At 47.3% G+C, this 19,849-nt stretch overlaps 1 protein-coding gene across 2 annotated transcripts; it reads left to right on the forward strand.

The window, feature by feature from the left end:
- Window positions 1-1,439: 1,439 nt before the first annotated feature.
- PARK7 (Parkinsonism associated deglycase) lies at window positions 1,440-17,743 on the forward strand. 2 transcript variants are annotated; one of them, XM_060088912.1, is made up of 7 exons: window positions 1,440-1,539; window positions 2,623-2,740; window positions 4,152-4,253; window positions 6,046-6,105; window positions 6,945-7,014; window positions 10,674-10,760; window positions 17,374-17,743. In XM_060088912.1, the coding sequence occupies exons 2-7, from the start codon at window positions 2,651-2,653 to the stop codon at window positions 17,532-17,534; spliced, it is 570 nt and encodes a 189-aa protein (XP_059944895.1). In that variant the 5' UTR covers window positions 1,440-1,539; window positions 2,623-2,650; the 3' UTR covers window positions 17,535-17,743. The 2 variants fall into 2 exon arrangements, with proteins under 2 accessions (XP_059944895.1, XP_059944896.1); XM_060088913.1 differs by lacking the exon at window positions 1,440-1,539 and adding an exon at window positions 1,545-1,630.
- Window positions 17,744-19,849: the final 2,106 nt, after the last annotated feature.

Consider the following 19,849-nt stretch of genomic DNA (forward strand, 5'->3'; position numbering starts at 1 on the left):
TTGCACTTCACTTTATTGTGCTTCGTAGACATTTCATTTTTTACAAATAGAAAGTTTGTGGCAACCCTGCATCAAGCAAGTCTACCAACACCATTTTTCCAACAGCACTTGCTCCCTTCGTGTCTGTGGCACATTTTGGTAATTCTCCCAGAATTAAAAGTGGAACCTGAAAATGTAACTCAATTGCTGCGATCTCATGATCAAACTTTATCTTAAGGAGATGAGATGCTACTTCTTATGGATGTGCTAAGTAAGTGGTTTCTTGAGATGGAATCTACTCCTGGTGAAGATGCTCTGAAATTATTGAAATGACAACAAAGGATTTAGAATATGATATCAACTTACCCGACAAAGCAGTGGCAGGACTTGAGAGGGCTGACTCCTATCTTAAAAAGTTCTAAAGCATTTGGTAAAATGCTACCAAACAGCACTGCATGCTACAGAGAAATCCTTCATGAAAAGAAGAGTCAATTGATATATTTTCATTGTTTTAGTTTAAGAAATTGCTACAGCCGACCCCAACCTTCAGCTAGCATCACCCTATTCAGTCAGCAGCCATCCACATCCCAGGCTCCACCAGCAAAACCCTTTCATCAGCAAAAAGATTAGGACTCCATGAAGGCTCAGGTGATGGTTAGCATTTTTTTAGGAATATTTTTTTAAAAAGCGCATATACTCTTTTTGGACGTAATGCTATTGCGCACTTAACAGACTACAGTATAGTGTTAATGTAACTTTTATTTGCACTGGAACACCAAAGAACTCGAGCGTCTCGCTTCACTGTGGTGGTCTGGGACCCGACCTGCAGTACCTCTTAAGTACACCTAGACGTGCCTGATTTACGTGCTCAGCTCCCTCCCTAATTCTGTGGATGCAGAAGCAGCTTTGGAATCTTTAAAAAATACTATTTTGAGAAACGAATACACGTGAAATTAGCCCCCGTAACCAAATTAGTCACAGGGGATCGGGTGACAGAACGCAGGGAGACCCTGAAGAGTCCTAATAGAGCGGGGGCGACGAGGGAAGGCGCTCCAGGAAACAGGAACAATGCAGAGGGAGCCCTAAGTGCACAGATGAAGCGTGAAGGAACAATTCTACAGATAGTTTGTGAAAATGCGTATTTAGAGGAAGCCGACGCACTCTCCAGACCGGCACAGCAAAAAACGTATGGGCTGCGGCAAAAAAAAAAAAAAACGGGTTAAATTCAGCGTGAGCCGGGGGCACGCCGGACCGTGCCTCGGATGCGGGAGATTTCGGCAAGATACGTGCCGGTTGTTCCAAATGGAATCAATCCCATGCGCACAATCGGCAGGTGCCCCCACCCCGTTCTCCAGGGTGGGTTCGGCCGGATGTGACGTAACTTGATGCGAACGACATGCGTCTGCGCAGTGCGAGGCTGAGGAGCCGGGCCGGACGGCGCGCGTCTGCGCAGTGAGGGGCGATGAGAAGCCGGACGGCAAGCGCCTGCGCAATGAGGGGCTGAGCCCGGAGCGTGGCGGCGCGCGTGCGTGCTGGGTTGCGTGCCTGCGTGCGTCCTGGGTTAGTTCGGTTCTGGCCCTGTCGTCCTCCGGGTAGAGGTGCCACCGGAACGGGCTGAGGCTCCGCGTCCTTGGGAAGAGGCGAGGTTCAGGTCGGGGCCTTGGGGGAACTCGGCGTGTGCGCAGGCCGTGGCGCCGCGGGCGGCGAGGGCGCGCGGGCCGCCCGCTGGACCCTCGGGGGGTCCCGGAGGCGGCGCGGACCCGGCCGGCGTCTCGCAGCGTTTGAGGAGTGGGCGGCCTTCTGAGATAAGCAGACGGCGCCGTTAGGCCGCCAGCGTAGTAGCAACGCTAAAGCTGCCAGAATTTGCGTGCATAGCATCCCACCAGCCGGGAGCTAGTTAATCCTGTGTGTGTTAGCATCGTTTTACCAAGATCAGTTCACGGAAGACAAACTGCGGAAAGAGAATAGGCTAAAAACTGTTTAGACCCTGGCTTAGCAGCCGTCGTTTACAACGGCGTTTGCTAAGTGCAAAGAGAGAATCTAGCTGCATTGAGCGTAGTGAGGGGGAATTACCATTTTTCTCCGTTATTAAAAAAAAAAAAGTGTGTTCAAATATTTAACACTGTTAACCTCCCCCGAATTTTTAGTGCAGTTATTGGAACTAAAAAAAAAAAATCCCCTCCAAAAATCTCAGGAGCTAATTGCTAAAGAGTGTATTTCGTTTCTCACCCAGGTAATTAAGTTTAGTCGTTTCTCTGTGAAATAGTACTTGAAAAAAGACGACTTTGTACCTCCCCCGCATCGTGTGAAATGAAAGACCCATGTACTTGTGTCTTGGAAATTTTCATTTGCAATATATTATTAGAAATTGGATTTTTAAAAACATGATAAAGGAAAATCTAAACAATACCAGCGTGTTGGCAACCTTACTGTGTTTTCATCTCAAAAAGCATCAATCGAAATGCTGTGAAAACCAGTGTTAATCTAAAATGCATTTTTCATGTTCAGTTGTGTTTGTGTATCAAAACCTTTTCCTTAGGAGGCACTTAGTTACTCTCCTTAAAAATGTTCCTAAAATTGAGGTTGTTGGCTCTTACAGAGTCGCAGTGAAAGTTTTTCGAAAATCTTTTGTTTTTTTTTCAGTTACATCTTTAAAAAATCCAACATCAAAATGGCTTCAAAAAGAGCTCTGGTCATCCTGGCTACAGGGGCAGAGGAGATGGAGACGGTCATCCCTGTCGATGTCATGAGACGAGCTGGAGTATGTCCCCCAGAGTTTTCTAGCCCTCCTCTCCTTTAAAACATTTTTGGATCTTTATAAGGCATTTTGAATAAAGTAATGTTCCATGTACTTTATGAAGTATTTCAAACGGACACGACAGTACAGGGACTAATTCCACCTGTTTATCTACTGTGCACATTTACTACTTGTTAACATTTTGCTGTATTTCTTTCTGACCTGTGCCTTGCAGAACAGGTGCTTTAAAGGAAGAAGGCATTGCAAAGCCCTCTTTGTAAATTTCCCTAATCCCTTTCCCTTTCTTGCCCCAGAGGTAACTGCTGTCCTCACAGTGAGGTGGATCCATTCCATGCATATCTTTAAAGTAGCATTAGAGTGTGGTTCTCATTTTGCATGTCTGTGGTATAAACCTATATATACGCATATAACCATAGTGAATGCTTAAATAGCGTTTACTGAGTGGTAGGTATCATTCTAAGCACTTACATGAACTTTTTTACATTTTATAACCTTATGAATTATTGCCATTCTCATTTTACAGTTGAAGGAACTGAGGCACAGAAACAATCAATAAAGTAATTAAATGAAGTGCCCACGTTGTAGTAAAGGTATAGATCCAGTTTGTTTATTTAAAAGTGCTGCGTAGAGAATTCCCTGGCAATCCAGTGGTTAGGACTCCGTGCTTCCCCTGCAGGGGGCACGGGTTCGGTCGCTGGTTGGGGAACTAAGATCCCGCATGCCGCACGTGGCACGGTCAAATAAAAAAAAATAAAACTGCTGCTTAGTATTGCACTGTAGGAATATGCCAATCTATCCATTCCTTTATTGTTTCACAGCATTCTAATACTGTAATATTTTTGTACAGGTTTCATTGTTCACAGGTGTAGCAGTTTTTCTAGGCTCTATGCCTAAAAGGAATTGCTAGTTGCATGGTTGATGTTACTAGATTTTGTCAAATGACTATCCAAAGTACTAATATGTGGGCCCACCAGCAGTGAGGAAAATTCCCATTTTTTCCAGTATTTCCAGTCAACTTTGTAAATTTTTGCAAGGCGGAGTAGTATTTCGTTGTTTTAACTTGTATTTCTACCTTAAGAAAATACCAGGAGGGTTAAATGGCAACAGCAACTTTGCCAGGTGGATTATTGATAGGATGATCATATAATTTATCACCTAAACCAGAACACTTGTGGGAGAAAGGACGCTAAGCAGACAGGGTGCTGGGACAGCATCTTTAATTCATACTGTTCCAGGCAAACTGGGACAGACCTAGTGATTAAATCTATTTAGCCATCTTAATAGCCTAAGGTCAGCATGGTTTGGTTGCAGTATTTCCTGCCCAGTTATTTTAAAACACAGGGCAGCTGTGGAAATGTTACTCTAAATTTATGTTTCAGTGTTCTTAAATATCGTGATGATGTCTTTCTCTTAGATTAAGGTCACCATTGCAGGTCTGGCTGGAAAAGACCCGGTACAGTGTAGCCGAGATGTTGTCATTTGTCCTGATGCCAGTCTAGAAGATGCAAAAAAAGAGGTTTGTTCCATATACTTGGAATTATTCCTTCCTCTGGCTTCTTTTATCAGTTTCTTGAACTGTCTCTTGACTACATCTAAGACTGTTGTTAGCACAGACTTATTTTAAGAAAGTTACTTTGCTTGGACGTCTTTGGTACTAAACTAAGCCCTGGGAAGTGGAGGACTTTGCCGTTTTCCACTGTGTATCCAGGGAACCTGGCAGGTCCCTGATAACCACATGTGCTCAGTGTGGGTGGATGGGCGGGACCCTTTCATCAGTGTTCTGGCTCATACAGGCAGCCTGTCCTCTGCTTATAATTATGTTACTTAATATATAAGAGTCAAGTGGACATTTCCCATTCCTTTTTTACTCGAAAGCTACTTCTTATCTTTCCTTTATCAGTGACAGAGACGTGGTTGTGTGATTCATGTTACATGGAACAACTCATACTTGATTTGTGGTTGGATTAAGGGAAGGGTAAGAGGTCCCCTGAAATTGTGTCACTTTTTCAGTATTGCGGTTCTTCCTTTTGAGGGGGACCAACACTTCTGGGAATCTGTCAAGAGCTGTGGTCCCTTTCCTCAGAAGCATGACCCCCGCTACGTATACCAGACACCTTTGCACACGGTTTCACCAGGCTCAGGCTTCAGGGGCCGGTGTGACAGGAGTGTAGGCTGTACCCTGTTGGATCAGAGCTGTGGCAGAAAAGCAAGCAGAGCCCTCTCATGGACGGCCATCTCTGCCCTCCTGGGGAACCTGGAGCCTGATTTCCCTATGCCTCACTCTCAAATGCATAGGAAAAAGTGTATTCCTTTCTAATCCAAATATTTCAGATTTATTTGTTAGATTGTGGAGTGTAAGAATATTGGTATTTCACATAAATTGTTGAAACTTTCTAAATAGCAGGTTAAAAATGAGAGACTAGAAGTAAATATTCCTTCCCGGTTTGTTTTTGTCCTATGGTGTCTGGTATTGTTTAGTTCAGTTTCTGAAAGGAGTGAAAAAAATTCTGTACTTCACAAATATTGTTCTAAGCTTTGCTTGGTTTTAAAACAACATAGGATATTTTACAGTCTTTAAAAGTAACTCTAAATAGTATGTGTTGGACTAAAAATGTAAATTTTCATTTCATAATTTGCTTAATGACTAAATTTTTAAAGCTTTTAACAATTTAAGATATTGTATTAAACCAATTTCTATTTGTAATTTCAGCAAGTTTGAAATCATTAGACTTCTAGGCTGTTTTGGTATCTGGGATACTAAAATATTACATCATTTTTATCCTCCAAGTTCCATTTTTCATAAGGTTAAAAAAAACTTTTTGTGCCTTTTAGAGTTTGTTTTGTTTTTAGTTATTTATTACTATGTACATTCTTGTTGAAAACAATTCACGCGGTGTAGACAAACGCAGAATCAAACGTTAAATGTCCCTTTCTTGTTCTCGCCCTCCCCCCACCCTGCCTCAGTTGGTGATCTCCTTTGTCCATGAGTGTCTGTATACTGTACACATGTATGTGAGGGCATTGAGAGGTGTGTACACACGTGCATCTACATGCGTGTGTATATTTATTCTTTGTACAGGAATGAGATAATGATACGCTTGCAGTTCTGCAGCATAGACATCATTTCATGTTACTGTATACAGATTTTCTGCATTTTTTACTAGTTACAATATCCCATCATAGAGAACCCCCTAATTTAACTGTTCTTCTGTGAACAGCTTTTTGCTCTGATGTGAAAGTGTTCCTGCTTAACGCACACTTCAAGTGAAACATCTTCACGTCCTTTTTCATTTTTTGAACTGTTACAGGGACCTTACGATGTGGTGGTTATGCCAGGAGGTGGTCTGGGTGCACAGAATTTATCCCAGGTAAATCTGGGGGGCTTCAGCGTCTCGTATTCTGCTGGGTTTGCTGCTAAAATATTTCAGGAAGGAGGCTATGTGAAATTAACAAAGTGGTGTTCTAGCTTAATTTTAAAAAAACCGTTTCTAATAACATTTACTATGGAAGTAAGCGGAATTGGTGAAACAGTTATGAACAGATTCTGTGAATACAGTCCAAATGTAAGACTACTTGTTTTTTTCCCTCAACCGCAGCAGAATGATTAATTTTGTGCTTGTGAAGGGTTAAGCCTGGAAAGATAAAGAGATTGGCTGTCTACTCAACCATCGGGGATGGGGAGGTCGCAGGGGGCTGGAGCTGCCAGCTGGAATGAAAAATGGCATAAAAGAAGCCGCTGCTTCTTCATTTTGTCTTATGTGAAGAGTCAGCCTGCAGGAAGAAGAAGAGAGAGAGGTGGCGGGGGCAGGGCACACAGAAGCTCATGAGGCATTTGGGACTGCTGAGCTCCACTCCCTGCTTTGCTGTCTGAAAGCACCCAGAACAACACATTTCCTCCCTTCTGTGCCTTTCTCCCTAGAGTACAAAATGGCAAGGGTTAATATGCCCAAGGGAACTTGCTTTTCTTATCTTTAAACATCTTTAAGAAAAGGGTACCTTTTTCTTATAATAAATGCCTTGATTGGGTTTAAGGATGTAGAAACACTACGAATTTGGTAGTTTTTATATTGATGATTTAGCAGTATTGTTGAAAAATAGATGGAAGATCTTGTGGTTTAAGCGAAAATCAGATTCTGCCAAAGTTGCCAGCCAGAGATTGGCTGCAGCTTAACGACAGCTTGCTGTGTTTTTGGTTTTCTTTGACTAGTCCCCTGCTGTGAAGGAGGTCCTGAAGGAACAAGAAAAGAGGAAGGGCCTCATCGCCGCAATCTGTGCGGGTAAGTACAGAGCCGTCCTGTGCTTTCTTCAAAAAATAGGTGACGGGGTCATCTTTAATTACAAGATCGTGTTCCCAGTATTTCTTCCCCTTCCTGAGGCGTGAAGGACATCTGTATCGGTGTATTTAGTTTGGGGCCTGAGGTTGATGGCATCTCAGAAATTACTATAGTTGCGTTTTCTGCCTCTCCCTGCCTTTGGTCTGCGTTCTGTGAAACTTAGTGTTTTCCCTGTTCGGTGGACCTGCAGGAGAACGTGGCCCCTCTGGCCCTCAGTAATCAGCTTCTTACGGCAAATCCCCGTGCCAGGAAGTGCTCCTGCCCGCACAGGGGCGGCAAGACTTGGGCCAGCGTAGCGTCACTGCTCTGCCCTGTGCTTGCCCTGGGGGGCTTCCTGCCTGGTCCCCAGTGTTCAGTGCTGGGTCTTAGGTACTGTATTCTCTGCCACGTAATTTAGAGTAAGGCTGGTGGTGCTTTGTCGATGTCTCCACATCTTTGAAACCTAGTAATACTTTGGTTTTTGATACCATTTTAAAGTCCATCCTTTCTGCTCTAATATCAGATGATATTCTGCCATCTTGCATTTTCTTCAGAGTGTAATTTTGGCAGGTGCCTTCCTTATTCATAGATCTTCATTAAATGTTTGTCAAAAAGAGCAAATAAAGAGATGAATGTATGGATGGTTAAATAAAATGATGCGTTGATATTCTCTTCAATACAATAGACTTTTTAAAAGAAGTCATAGGCCGGGGATCTGGGGACTGCATTACAGCAGTGGTTCTCGGAGTTTTTTGAAAGGGTTCGTAAGGGCAAAGCACATACTATTAACACATTATTGGCCTTTTTCCTTCTTATTCTCGCAGGAGTGACATCAGAGTATGACGATGTCACCATTCAGGCATGGCTTGTGCGCTTGAGGATTCTGATGTTGTAAACCTGTCCCAGTTTTAATTTCTAGCGTGGCAGATATTGATAAATGTAACTCGTATAATAGCTAAAGGGGTCCGAAGACCCCTTTAAATGTTTGAGAACCTCCGCATTAAAGACCGGGAAGGACTGAGGGGCAACCACCTGGCAAGCCCCGTCCTTCGGTTCCGGTCAGCACTGACCTCTGACCTGCCCTGGGGCTCGGGGATTTCTCTCTGCTGAAGGACGCTGCAGCCCAAGCAGCTGCAGCCCTCCTTGTGGAGGAAGACAGAGGTGCCGTCATTCAGGCAAGGGCTTAGTCCACCCCCCACCCCCACCCCCCACGTGCTGCCCCTCACCTCTGCCTCATTCTCAGCGCTTCACCTAAAGGAAGGAGGGAAGGGTTTGGGCTGGGCTTGTCCTCTTAGGACTGTGTTGCAAGTAAAAAGCACGTATCAGTTTGTCATTTTGTGTCACCACAGTAGCAGAATTATCAGCCACATCCGGTTCAGGGTTTTGTGTTCAGGCAGACTTGAATCCCACGCTGCTAAGGCACACAGGCCTTGTCGTCATTTACATCCACATGGTAAAGTGAACGGAGCTAGTGACCTGTTATCTTGTTGAATGTCCGGCACTGCCCCGCTGGGTGCTGCACAAAGTAGGAGAAGCGTGATGGCGTTTGGAACGAGTGATGGGAGAGATCCGGGTGTTTAAATCCGCAGATGAGAACAAGATGATTCTTAAATGTCGCAGCTAGGAATTGGGAACGGTTTATTGAACTGAAGGAATATTAGCTTAGCCCCTAATGTGGAGTGAATGGGAGAGACAGAAATCGGAAGGGAGGCTGTCTTGAGAAGAAAATAAAACGAGATTCACTCTGGGTGGGGCAGGGGAAGGAAGCCTGGAGGTGACGAGCAGGCTGTGTGCGGGCAAGCGCTGGGCTGCAGGTGCAAGCTGGGGGCGGTCGTGGGACCTGATGTTCCCTCTGTACATCACCACACGGTGGCGCTGTTGGCTTTCGCCTCTGGGCCTCCCAAGGCGATTCTGTCCACTGTACCCTCTGTTCCCTGAACCTTCTGCTCGCTGCTCAGAGCTGGACCCCTGATGCAGACTCGGCCACGTTTCATCCACCGGAATCTCAAGTAATAGGAGCAGTTAAGTATCCCCTCGAGTTTTCCAGCTAGGATTCTGAAGCCCCGGCAAGCAGTAATTATGAGCTTACCGTACAGTCATTAAGTTATAGGCAGCCATTTTATCACCTGGAGGGAGCAGCCTAAATATGCCTGGCTTGCTGTGTGGCCTGCTGTCCTCATGTACGGTCAGTCATCGCTTGAAATTTGCTTTAAAATATATGATGTAGGAAATTATTTTTTCTTAAAATCTTACAAAATAAGAATTAAAGGTAATTCATGAACACATCAAATAAAAATTGAGATAATTACTCAATTTTTACACACACTCTTAGGATTTGCTACCAAACATAGCTCTCATATGCAGCATACAAGTAAGGAGGAAGGGGGCGTCAAGTATATTTAAGAGGCTTTCGAGTTAAGATATAAATGAGGACTTGGTATGGAACTGACGCCTGACGTTAAGAGAGAAAGCTTATGTAATTACGTATCATTTGTCTGATCTTCCTGTTAGTAGCAGGTAAGATCTGAGTAGCCTGTAGGTAGGTCCGTTATACAACCACTTTATCCTTGGAACGGTGCTGTAAAACGAAAGGTCATAAGAGCAAGTGCTTGGGTTTGCTGGAGTTAAAGTGTGCAGAGTCCGTCCTGGGACGTTAACCACAGTGCACTAACCATTCAGAAGGCCGAGGTGCTCTTCTGAAGTTTTTCTAGGTGTGACATTAGGCCTTAGAAAGTTTTTCTTTTGTTATTTTTTGGTGGCTTAGAGGAAAAGGATAGAAAAACTACTTTTCTAAAAGTTTTAAGATAACAAAGGTATAAAACCTTTTTTGTCTTAGTCCCTATTTGAGGACTGTTACCTACAGAATATGCTTGTGATTATCCGTGAAGTTGACCATTCATAAAACTCTCAAGTTAGCACCAGCATATTGTTTTTTAACCTTCATTTTAAGAGGGAGCATGTAGGGGACCACAGGGGGCATTGGTGCAGGGTTCTTAAGTGTGTAGTTGTAAGACAGAAACGCCAGTGCCTTTGTATCTCAGACGTGGGTATCTCACAGGTGTCTCCTTTGGGGTGGGACAATGTCCCGTTCATTTTAATAATCCTACTACCTGATACATTGGGATAGACAGATGGATGAGTGCTAATTTTTCATTCTCAAGTAGAAAAATAAAACTAGTGTGTAAAATAGCAGCCAAGCCCAGGGGTTCAGAGAGAACTAGTTGCCTTTCATGTGTAACTAAATCTTCCATCTGCAAAGGGTAAGGCAGGACGTTTTGCCCTCCATGGTCTCGCCCTCCTTTGTACCCCTGTTACACTTGCAGCCTGTCCCTCGAGGGGGCATGTTCTATTTATCTGTTTGCTCCTCGGCTATAAAAGTAGATATTTTTGATTAAATGGTTATTGATGTGTTTTAAGTTTGTACGTTTTTGCCACATGTGCTCAGCAGATGGTTTATTATAGACATACTTTACCTCTCATACTGAGAAGTGTTTAGTTTTAGAATCGTAAGTATATTTTAGGTAAGAGCCCCTGATTTTGAAGAATATTTTTGCTGCTATGATTTTTAAAACATGGGTTTTTCTGTGTCTACATTTAAGTCTTTTTATTCATCTTCTTTTTAGGGCCTACGGCTCTGTTGGCTCATGAAATAGGTTTTGGAAGCAAAGTTACAACACACCCACTTGCTAAAGACAAAATGATGGACGGAAGTAAGTACACGCTTATATTGTAATGTGCCAAAAGACCGACTCAGAAAGCTGTGCTATAGCATTGTCTCCCACTTGGTAGACAGTAGTACATAGGGATTCTCTGTGGGTTGGGGTGTGATGTGTTCCTCACTTTCTTTGCAAGTGTTTCAGTGAGAGAGACGGACCAATGGTGTGGGTGTCTACGTGTGCGCCCCCTGACGGTGTGGGTCTGCAGACATGCACCCTAACGGGGACACAGGCGCTGAGCCAAAGGCCGGCCTGGCTCGGAGTTGCTGCAGAATGCCAGTTTAACTAGTATTTTTACTCAATACTTTGCCAGCGGCCTGAGGGTAAATTTTAAACCTTGATAGCAATTTCAGAATGTGCCCTTTTGCCCACAATCCAAAGTAAAATGGACATTGCTCCCTTCTTCCAGAGGAGGCCCGGGTGGCAGGCAGGCCTGTTCCTTCCTTCATGGGCTTCTTTTATAAATATCAGCTAGATGTGTAACTTTTATTCATTTATTTTCATGAAAACAATTTCTATTCATGGTAAAAAAAAAATGCAAACAGTACAGAAAGGGGTGAAGTAAAAGGAGATGTTTCTCTTCTCTCTAACTTCCCCAGCACCTTTCTACTTTTCAGATTTAACTTCTATTAAGTTTTCCTGTGAAACTCTAGAATTTTCTCTGCACATACTCATTATCCTTTGCAGTTTAATATTGTTACTCACATGAGATCTAGTAAGTATATTCTACAGCTTGCTTTTTTAACCTAATATTGTAACCTTTTTTGGTAATTTATCAAGTTTTTAAAAAATTCTCTTATTGTTGCTTGTCACTTGGAGATTATTTTTAAAAAGCACATCATTGTCTCTGCCCTCCAAGAGTTAACAGTTTGCAGAGACATGTGCATCAAATTTAAAAACATGAGGCAGTGTGTAATTAACAGCAAAACAATGTAAGCAAGCTCCTGGATGTACAGCTGTGTAGCCACTGCTGCTCAGTGTGACATTCAGAGCACCAACCAGGTAGTGTCTTTTGTCAGGTGGTATCTTCCTCTGCCACCTGTCCCTGTAGTGCATATCACAGGGAGGCAGAGACCCTGGAACATGCAGAGAGAAAGAAGAATCACGCTGGTGTGGATAAGTGCAGGGAATAACAAATTCCCACTTAGAAGCCAAAAGTGGCTCGACTGGCGTTCAGCCGGCGGGGAGACCGAGTGACCGGCTCCGTTTAAAACACCCACCAACCAAAAACCAGTGGCTAAATAAAAAGACTAATAGTTAGGGAGGGTGGGAGGGAGACGCAAGAGGGAGGAGATATGGGGATATATGTACACGTACAGCTGATTCACTTTGTTATACAGCAGAAACTAACACACCGTTGTAAAGCAATTATACTCCAGTAAAGATGTTGGGGAAAAAAAAAGACTAATAGTATCAAAAGCGGATTTGAAAACAGCTGCGCGACTGATGGATTTTCTTGTCTATCTCTGTTCTCCTCTGGACTTATTCTGAACTAAAAGTAGGGCAAGTAAATTTTTTCTTATGTTGTTGCTTTCATCACAAAGTAAAGTGATGCATTTTTCATTCACTGCCTTTTTAAAAAGATTAATAGACCTTATTTTTTAGAGGAGTGTTACGTTCACAGCAAAATTAAGCAGAAAAGTACAGCGTTTCCCTAAACTCCCAGTACCCCACCCCATCCCCCTCACCATCAGCTTCCTTTCCTCCACCAGACGGTGCCTTTGCTACAGTCGATGAACCTGCGCTGATGTGTCATCATCACCTAAAGTCCATAGTTTATGTCAGGGGTCACTCTCGGTGTTGCAGATTCTGCATATTCTTAAATCTGATCCAAAGTAGTATTTTCTTGAAAAATCTGTGATTTTAGTTGGCAGAAAGATACCAAGTTGTCAGTAAAACCATCTGTGTGAAAATTGATTTTTTTTTTTTTTAAGGCTCTGGTTTCTGGGCACTTTTTAGTGTAGGGATTTAATTTACTTTGAGCTAATGGAGGGGTTTTGGAGGGTTAGAAAGAACAGAATCGGGCTTCCTTTAGTAGTTACGACACATGAGAAGGAAGAAGGAGTGGAACATGTTCCCCATTATCTGCACATGTATCTTTGTGGCTCTTTCCTTGTAACGCCTCAGGAAGTTGAGGCAGATCAGAAATAGAAAAAGATGAGATCGTTAACTCTCGGGCACCTACAGGGTATATTCCTGCACGCTATCTCAAGCCTTGCAGCCCCGGTGCCCAGCAAGGCAGGTGTTGGCTTCACCTCGCCTGGGGAGGCGAGGCCACTTGTTGGAGCCAGGCCGGAACTGGGGCCCCGCCTCTGTCCTGGTGAGGCCCCCCACACGCCTAAGTTACCAGCATTGCATTCTGTCCTCTTACACGTAAGTCCTCTTGTAAGAGAAGAATGTTGGCAGTTTCTCCCCTTTCAGAACGTTCTGAGAGGTGGAGCTGTAATCACTTCCTGGATGTCTCCTCCGGGGGGCCCTCTGTCTCGTCCTCGTGTGAACACCGTGTTGAGATCAGCAGGCCTGGCTCTGGGCTGAGTGCCGGGGATGCCGCAGCGAACAGGCTGCCCCTACCCGGCCATGTCTGCAGTAATGACACCGCCACTTCGGGCTGGCGTTTGGTTTGGTTGGGTTCCCATAATCATCCTGTTAGGTTGGTATCATCCGCATTTTACAGAAGAGAAAAAGGAGGCTCCGAGAGGTCAGACAGCTACTGAATGGCAGACCTGGATTTGAACCCAGAGCTGCTGTGCTCAGGGGTCGGCGGCTTTTCCTTGAAGGGCCAGCTAGTAAATATCTCAGGCTCTCTGGGACGCCCCGTCTCTGTGGCGACTCCACCTGTGGCGCCCAGACCATGTAGGTGATGGGTGTGCAGGTAAAAGCTGCCGTTAGTTACTGCCCCCTGGCCTCCCCAGGTGCTTCATCTCTGGGCTTTGAGAGAGGCTTTGGGGTGTTTGCTTAAAGTTAACAGGGAATGAATGCCTCCTGCGGGTTGGCCGGGAATTGGCTGGTGCGCAGGGGGTTTTCTTCATTGTCGCCACTAGGTGGAGGTGGTCCGTAAGTAGACCTTTTGCTCTTCCTGGTTGAGATTCTGAGAACATGGGACCTTTAAACATCTTTAACCAGTTCAGGCTGTATTTGTAATATTTTACCCACAAAGAGGTGGTTAAGTGAACCGTTTAGAGCCGTGCCTCCCGCTGACCTGTCCATCTCAGCTCCAGGAGACCCAGCCCAGCCAGTTTTCTAGTTCAGCATTTAAAATGATCTTTAACCATCAGGAAATGAGGTTAGATTAGGAAAACCTCTGGCCCTCAAACCAGGAATCCTCTTTTCTTCTAAAAAAGTGTAACTAGGAAATGTTTCACTTACTGTAGTCAGTTATTTCAGTGGGTGACGTGATTTTTAATGAGGTTTAGGAAGACATAAATCACTGAAGGTGTTATTCATCCACTTTGAAAGGACATGAGCATCAGGACGTGGTTTCTATAGCTCATTAATGCAGCAGAAGCATCTTGCTCAGGAGACTTCTTTTCTTTTTTTTTTTGTTTTGGCTGCATTGGGTCTTAGTTGCAGTGCGCGGGCTCAGTAGTTGCGGCGTACGGGCTTAGTTGCCCCGCGGCATGTGGGATCTTAGTTCCCCGACCAGGGATCGAACACATGTCCCCTGCATTGGAAGGCGGATTCTTAACCACTGGACCGCCAGGGAAGTCCCAGGAGACGTTTTTCTGTATGTGTTCACTGAACAGGCATTTCCTGAGCTCTTCCTTAGGCTCTGGGAACAGAAAAGGGAACAAGATAGAGCCAGGTCGTCAGGTGTTCTCGGGGCGGGGGTGGGGGGGACTGGCAAGAGGTCTGCACTGAGCGTGGGGGAGGGGAGGGGTTCAGAGGCGGTGTGTGCGCTGCGTGCCTGGCTCTCCCTGCGGGACTGGGTGTGGCGGGATCTCACAGAGGACCCTCTGTCCTTCGTGTCCCACGTCGCTGAGTGGTGCCACCACCCGCCCACCCGGTTGCCCAGGACAGGCGGCTGGGAGTCACCCTTGATGTCTCTCCACATCGAGTCTGTCCCCAAGGCCTGGGCATTTGACCTCCGGGGTACATCTCAGACCTTCGTTTCCTGTCCGTTGCTGCTGTCCCGTCCAGGTACCGTTGGCTCCCGCCTGGATGCGGCTGCTTCCGTCTCCCCTCTGGTTCCTTCCGGTCCGGTCGCTGTGCGCAGGCCAGGCCCCGACGTTTGTGCACCGTGACGTGGAGTTCAGGGTCACCTCAGGGTGCTGAAGACAGTTGGCGAAGGCTTCTCCTGGGGGCACTGGGTGTGCTCTGATGTGCGCTTCGGGAAGGTTCCCGTTTTGGTGGTGCTGAGTGTGGAGGGAACGGCAGCCAGCAGGGAGGCTGGACGCAGGGGTCCTGCAGTCAGGCAGCAGGCGGAGGAGCGTCCTTCATTCTTTCATTTACCTGGTACTCGGGGGCACCCGCTTGGTGCCATCAATACCCTGGGCCAGACGGGCAGGTGAAGGCTCAGCGTTTTACAGAATAGACAGTGAACAGGAGACAGACTTGTTTCCTCGGCGCTGGGAGGGCACTGGCTGTGATGGAGTGACCTGAGGGACCTGGTCTAGAGAGGGGTCACAGGTGCCCTCTCTAGGGGCTTGGTGCCGATGCTGAAATTGAAAGAGCAAGTCGCTGAGAAGAGCTTCCTGGGCAGAAGGAGCAGCCCGGACCCCTCGTGGGGCCGTAAAGAGTGCAGTGTGGGGCCTCCCTGGTGGCGCAAGTGGTTGAGAGTCCGCCTGCCGATGCAGGGGATACGGGTTCATGCCCCGGTCTGGGAGGATCCCATATGCCGCGGAGCGGCTGGGCCCGTGAGCCATGGCCGCTGAGCCTGCGCGTCCGGAGCCTGCGCGTCCGGAGCCTGTGCTCCGCAACGGGGGAGGCCACAACAGTGAGAGGCCCGCATACCGCAAAAAAAAAAAAAAAAAAAAAAAAAAAAAAAAAAAAAAAAAAGAGTGCAGTGTGCCCGGCAGCAGCTCCAGGTAGGAGAGGGCGGTGGGGCAGGTCGCGTGGGGCACTGGTGCTGCGCGCGGAGGGAGGGTCTGCTGACCGCCTGCCTGGCGTGCAGGGTGAGGGCTGTGGGGGCTGGTGCAGGGAATCCCAGCTTCGTGCCCTGAGACTTGCCCGGAGGCGGTATCGTTTACTTCCTGGGAATATAGGAGAAGCACATACAGCCAACTGGGGCCGCAGAAGGAAAGTAGTCCCCGACCAGTGAGTGTGGTTTCTCCCTCCGCGCCTCCCTCTCCGCGCTCCCGATCCGCTGTGTGTAGTTTGTGCTTGTTTGATTTTGAGGCAGCAGAGAGCGTGTGCGCGCGTTACCTAGGTGGTCGGCGTCACAGGTGGTTTCTACCTTCAACACCAGGTCAGCCTCATCCCCCTCTCCTCCAGCATTTTGTAGGGAAGGAAAAGTAATTTTCCCTCTACCCTTCTGAGTTCTTAGTTGAGACCCCTGAAAAAAAACAAAAAAGCTGGGGGGGCTTCCCCGGTGGCGCAGTGGTTGAGAGTCCGCCTGCCGATGCAGGGGACACGGGTTCGTGCCCCGGTCCGGGAAGATCCCACATGCCGCGGAGCGGCTGGGCCCGTGAGCGGTGGCCGCAGAGCCTGCGCGTCCGGAGCCTGTGCTCCGCAACGGGAGAGGCCGCAACAGTGAGAGGCCCGCGTACCGCAAAAAAAAAAAAAAAAAAAAAAGACAGATTGACCAGAGAAAAACAAGTTTATTAACATGTATACATGGGAGATACCCAGGGAAAAATGAGTAATTCCCTGAGATGGTTTAGAATTCTGGCTTAAATACCATCTTAATAGAGAAAGGGGACGGGGAGGTAGGCCTCTCAGGACAGCGTAATTGGCTTTTAGGAAAGATGAAGGGACCCTTCGGAGAGTAGATGGGAGGAATGATAGTTTGTGACAAAGTTTGTCTGGGTGTGGTGTCAACTTCTAGTTTCCTCTCCTGGTTGATGAGACTCCCGGGAGGGGATTTATGAGCTCCTTCTGGATGATCTGTCTTTAGGCAGGAAAGGAGATTCAGAGGAAGCCACTCCCTCTCCCTGCCTGTGCTGTTTTTCAAGTGCTTTTTAGCTCAAAATAATCAGTATACCAAAGCAGCCTATTTTGGGGTGGCATTTCCTGAACTCTTGCAGTCATACTTTAGGGTGCGTCTTCTCTACCCTTCATTTCACAGAATTGACACTTGCGTGTGTTGTGGAATAGAAACGTGAGTGCTTAGCGTTCACTCCGGCGTCCCCCGCACACATACGAGGTCTTATGCAGCTGCGTTGAAGTCACATGTGTTCACACGCTTCATTTCAGCAGTTGTTCGCTTCTCCTGCTCTTTGCTGTGCGTGGCGGCCTCGGTATCTTCCCGCTGTGCTTCCAGAGCTGGGAGTGCCTAAGGGTTGCCAGTGACTGGCCACCTCGTTGTTGTCCTGGGGTTTTTGCTTGTGCTTTTTTTAATTTTCATGAGACCAGTAGCACTGCTGTAAGGGAATGGGACTGCTGAGTGGTATTCCCTTGCTGTCCAGCATAGCCCATTGGGACGTAACCCTTTTTTGTTTTTATTTCGAAGGTCATTACAGCTACTCAGAGAACCGTGTGGAAAGGGACGGCCTGATCCTCACCAGCCGGGGGCCGGGAACCAGCTTCGAGTTTGCTCTGGCGATTGTCGAGGCGCTGGCCGGCAAGGAGGTGGCCGAACAAGTGAAGGCCCCGCTGGTTCTTAAAGATTAGAGCAGAGAGGTTTGCTGATGGGTAATCCATCCTCACCGTGTTCGCTTTAAACAAAAGAAGGGGGATTACTGTGCAGAGGCGCCGTCATCACCATCCCCCCTCAAGTGTGGCTGTGACGTGACAGCTGCACAGAGATTCCTCAGCCTGCACTTGTGTCCCCACATTTCTGAACCTTGACTGCAGAATAAATGGGGCGTTTAGCAAAACTACTGATGGTTCCTTCTTTTACTTCTGGTCTCTGTTTTCTTGTGTGAAACCAAGTGATTATCAGCTTCGTTTGCAGCTCTTAGCCATTGATACAGCTGCTGAAATAAATGAATAGGAAACGCATTTTACACAGCAGGGAGGAAAAGCGTAAAACAGAGATTGAAAAGGCTTGTGAGGGTTGTGACTTCTCTCCCGTTCTTTCACTGTATCTCTAATGTGCGACTAAAAAATACCAGCGAGGTTGGCTGCACTGGTGAACTTTTGTAGCTGATCCCTCGTCTCCCGTTGCAGAGAGAGTCCTGAGATGGAATTGAAAACTTCCCAAGGCTGGCCTAGCCTGCCCTCCCTTCCTTGGGTAACAGTACCTGGCTGTTTCACCCTGCGAGCCGCCCGGCTCCCGTGTGCAGTGGGTGGGATGCACACCAGGGCTGGGCACACAGCCGAGGCCCAACCAGTCAAAGCCTGACACACCCTGACCCAGGTGGGACTGTCAGCCAGTGGGATTCAGTGCCGGGGCCTGTGCCCTGCCCGCTGGGGTTCTCTGCTGGGTGGTCGGGAGGGCCGGCAGTGAACCTGGAGGAAAAGGCCGGGCCGAACGTGGCTCCAGCACGACAGGTGGAAAGCTCAGAACGCGCTTGACCCAAGATCCATCTGCACCCGAAGCAGGCAACACCTGGACTTGCGAACAGGAGCCAACAAATTCCCTTGGCTTTTTTGTTAAACCATTTGTAAGTGACTGATGGGACACAAAGGAACGAGGTGGTGGGCAGGCTCCTGAGGGTGGAGGACTGAGCCGCCAAGTAAAACTGCCGAACCACCAGTGTGCTTTGCTGCCTGTCCACCCCCCGCCCCTTCTCTCCTTCCCCGCTCCCTCCTGGCCTTTTAGATGTGTGGGCTGTGAGGTTTCTGTCACAGCTACTCAGCTCTGTCCTAGTAGCACAAAAGCAGCCACAGCCACTCCACCAGGCAGGCAGGATGGCCGTGCAGCAAAACCTTTATCAAACCAGGCAGCAGTGGGGATTGGACCCTCGGGCTGCAGTTTGCCTACCCCTGAACCGGAAGGCAAGGCAGATGTTACTGATGAAAAATGCAAACGTAATTGCAGGTTCTGATAAGCACTGATGGTGTAAAGAGGATGCCGGGGAGAGAACAGGAGACACTGCATGAGGGCTGGGGGGCCTCTGAGGTGAGGTCAGGTTTGCCCCTGCAGCAGCTGTTGGCTGTGCTGGACCTGCTCTGTGCCCAGCCCATTCCTGGTGCTGCAAGAGCCATTGGGAGACACAGTCTGTCCTCTTAGAGCTAATACGTGGGACTGGGAGAGGAAAACATCTAGGTTCTATGACGAGAAGCAAGGTAAGGGGGCAGTGACGGGCCCGCAGGGTGTATGTAGGAGACCTCTGTGAAAAGTGACCTGAGGGGAAACCTGGAGAGATCCGGCGTTGAGTAAGGCAGGTCTGCTAAGAGCATTCCAGGAAGAAGAAACAGGAAGATCAAAGGCCCTGGGGCAGGAGCACTGGGGTGTGGAGGGTGGCTGGCTGGGGGTGGGGTTGGAGAGCTAGCTGTCACCTAGGTGGGGAGCCCTGGAGGAGGACCCTGATCTTTCTCGGTTCAGAGGTTCTCTGTTGAGAGGGGGCCCCATGGGGAGCAAGGGGGAGGAACCCAGAGGTGGGCGCCCACGTGGGTGAGAAGGCCATTCCCACCTTTCCGACTTGAACACAAGGTCCAATGGAGATTTTCTGTCCTGAGCTGAAGAAGGAGCCCTTGGGGTAGGAGCAGTGAATTTGGAGTGCAGATTGATGAATTCAAGAGGTCTATAAAATATACTTTCAATAAAGAAAGAAAAACTCAAAACCTGTTACTTTGAAAGTCCTAATTTACTGACATTTAAGTAATTCACTGTTAAGAGTGAACAGTAAAAACTCCTGCGTGACTTCCCTAGCGGTTAGGACCCTGCGCTTCCACTGCAGGGGGTGCAGGTTCGATCCCTGGCCGGGGAACTGAGATCCCGCATGCTGCGCGGCCAAAAAATAAAAATTAAGAAAAAGAAAAAGAGACAGACTAATTATTTGGTTTAAAAAAAAGAAGACTCTCACAAGTCATGGCATATC

Source organism: Mesoplodon densirostris, chromosome 2 (genome assembly GCF_025265405.1).
Source record: "Mesoplodon densirostris isolate mMesDen1 chromosome 2, mMesDen1 primary haplotype, whole genome shotgun sequence".
Lineage (NCBI taxonomy): Eukaryota > Metazoa > Chordata > Mammalia > Artiodactyla > Ziphiidae > Mesoplodon > Mesoplodon densirostris.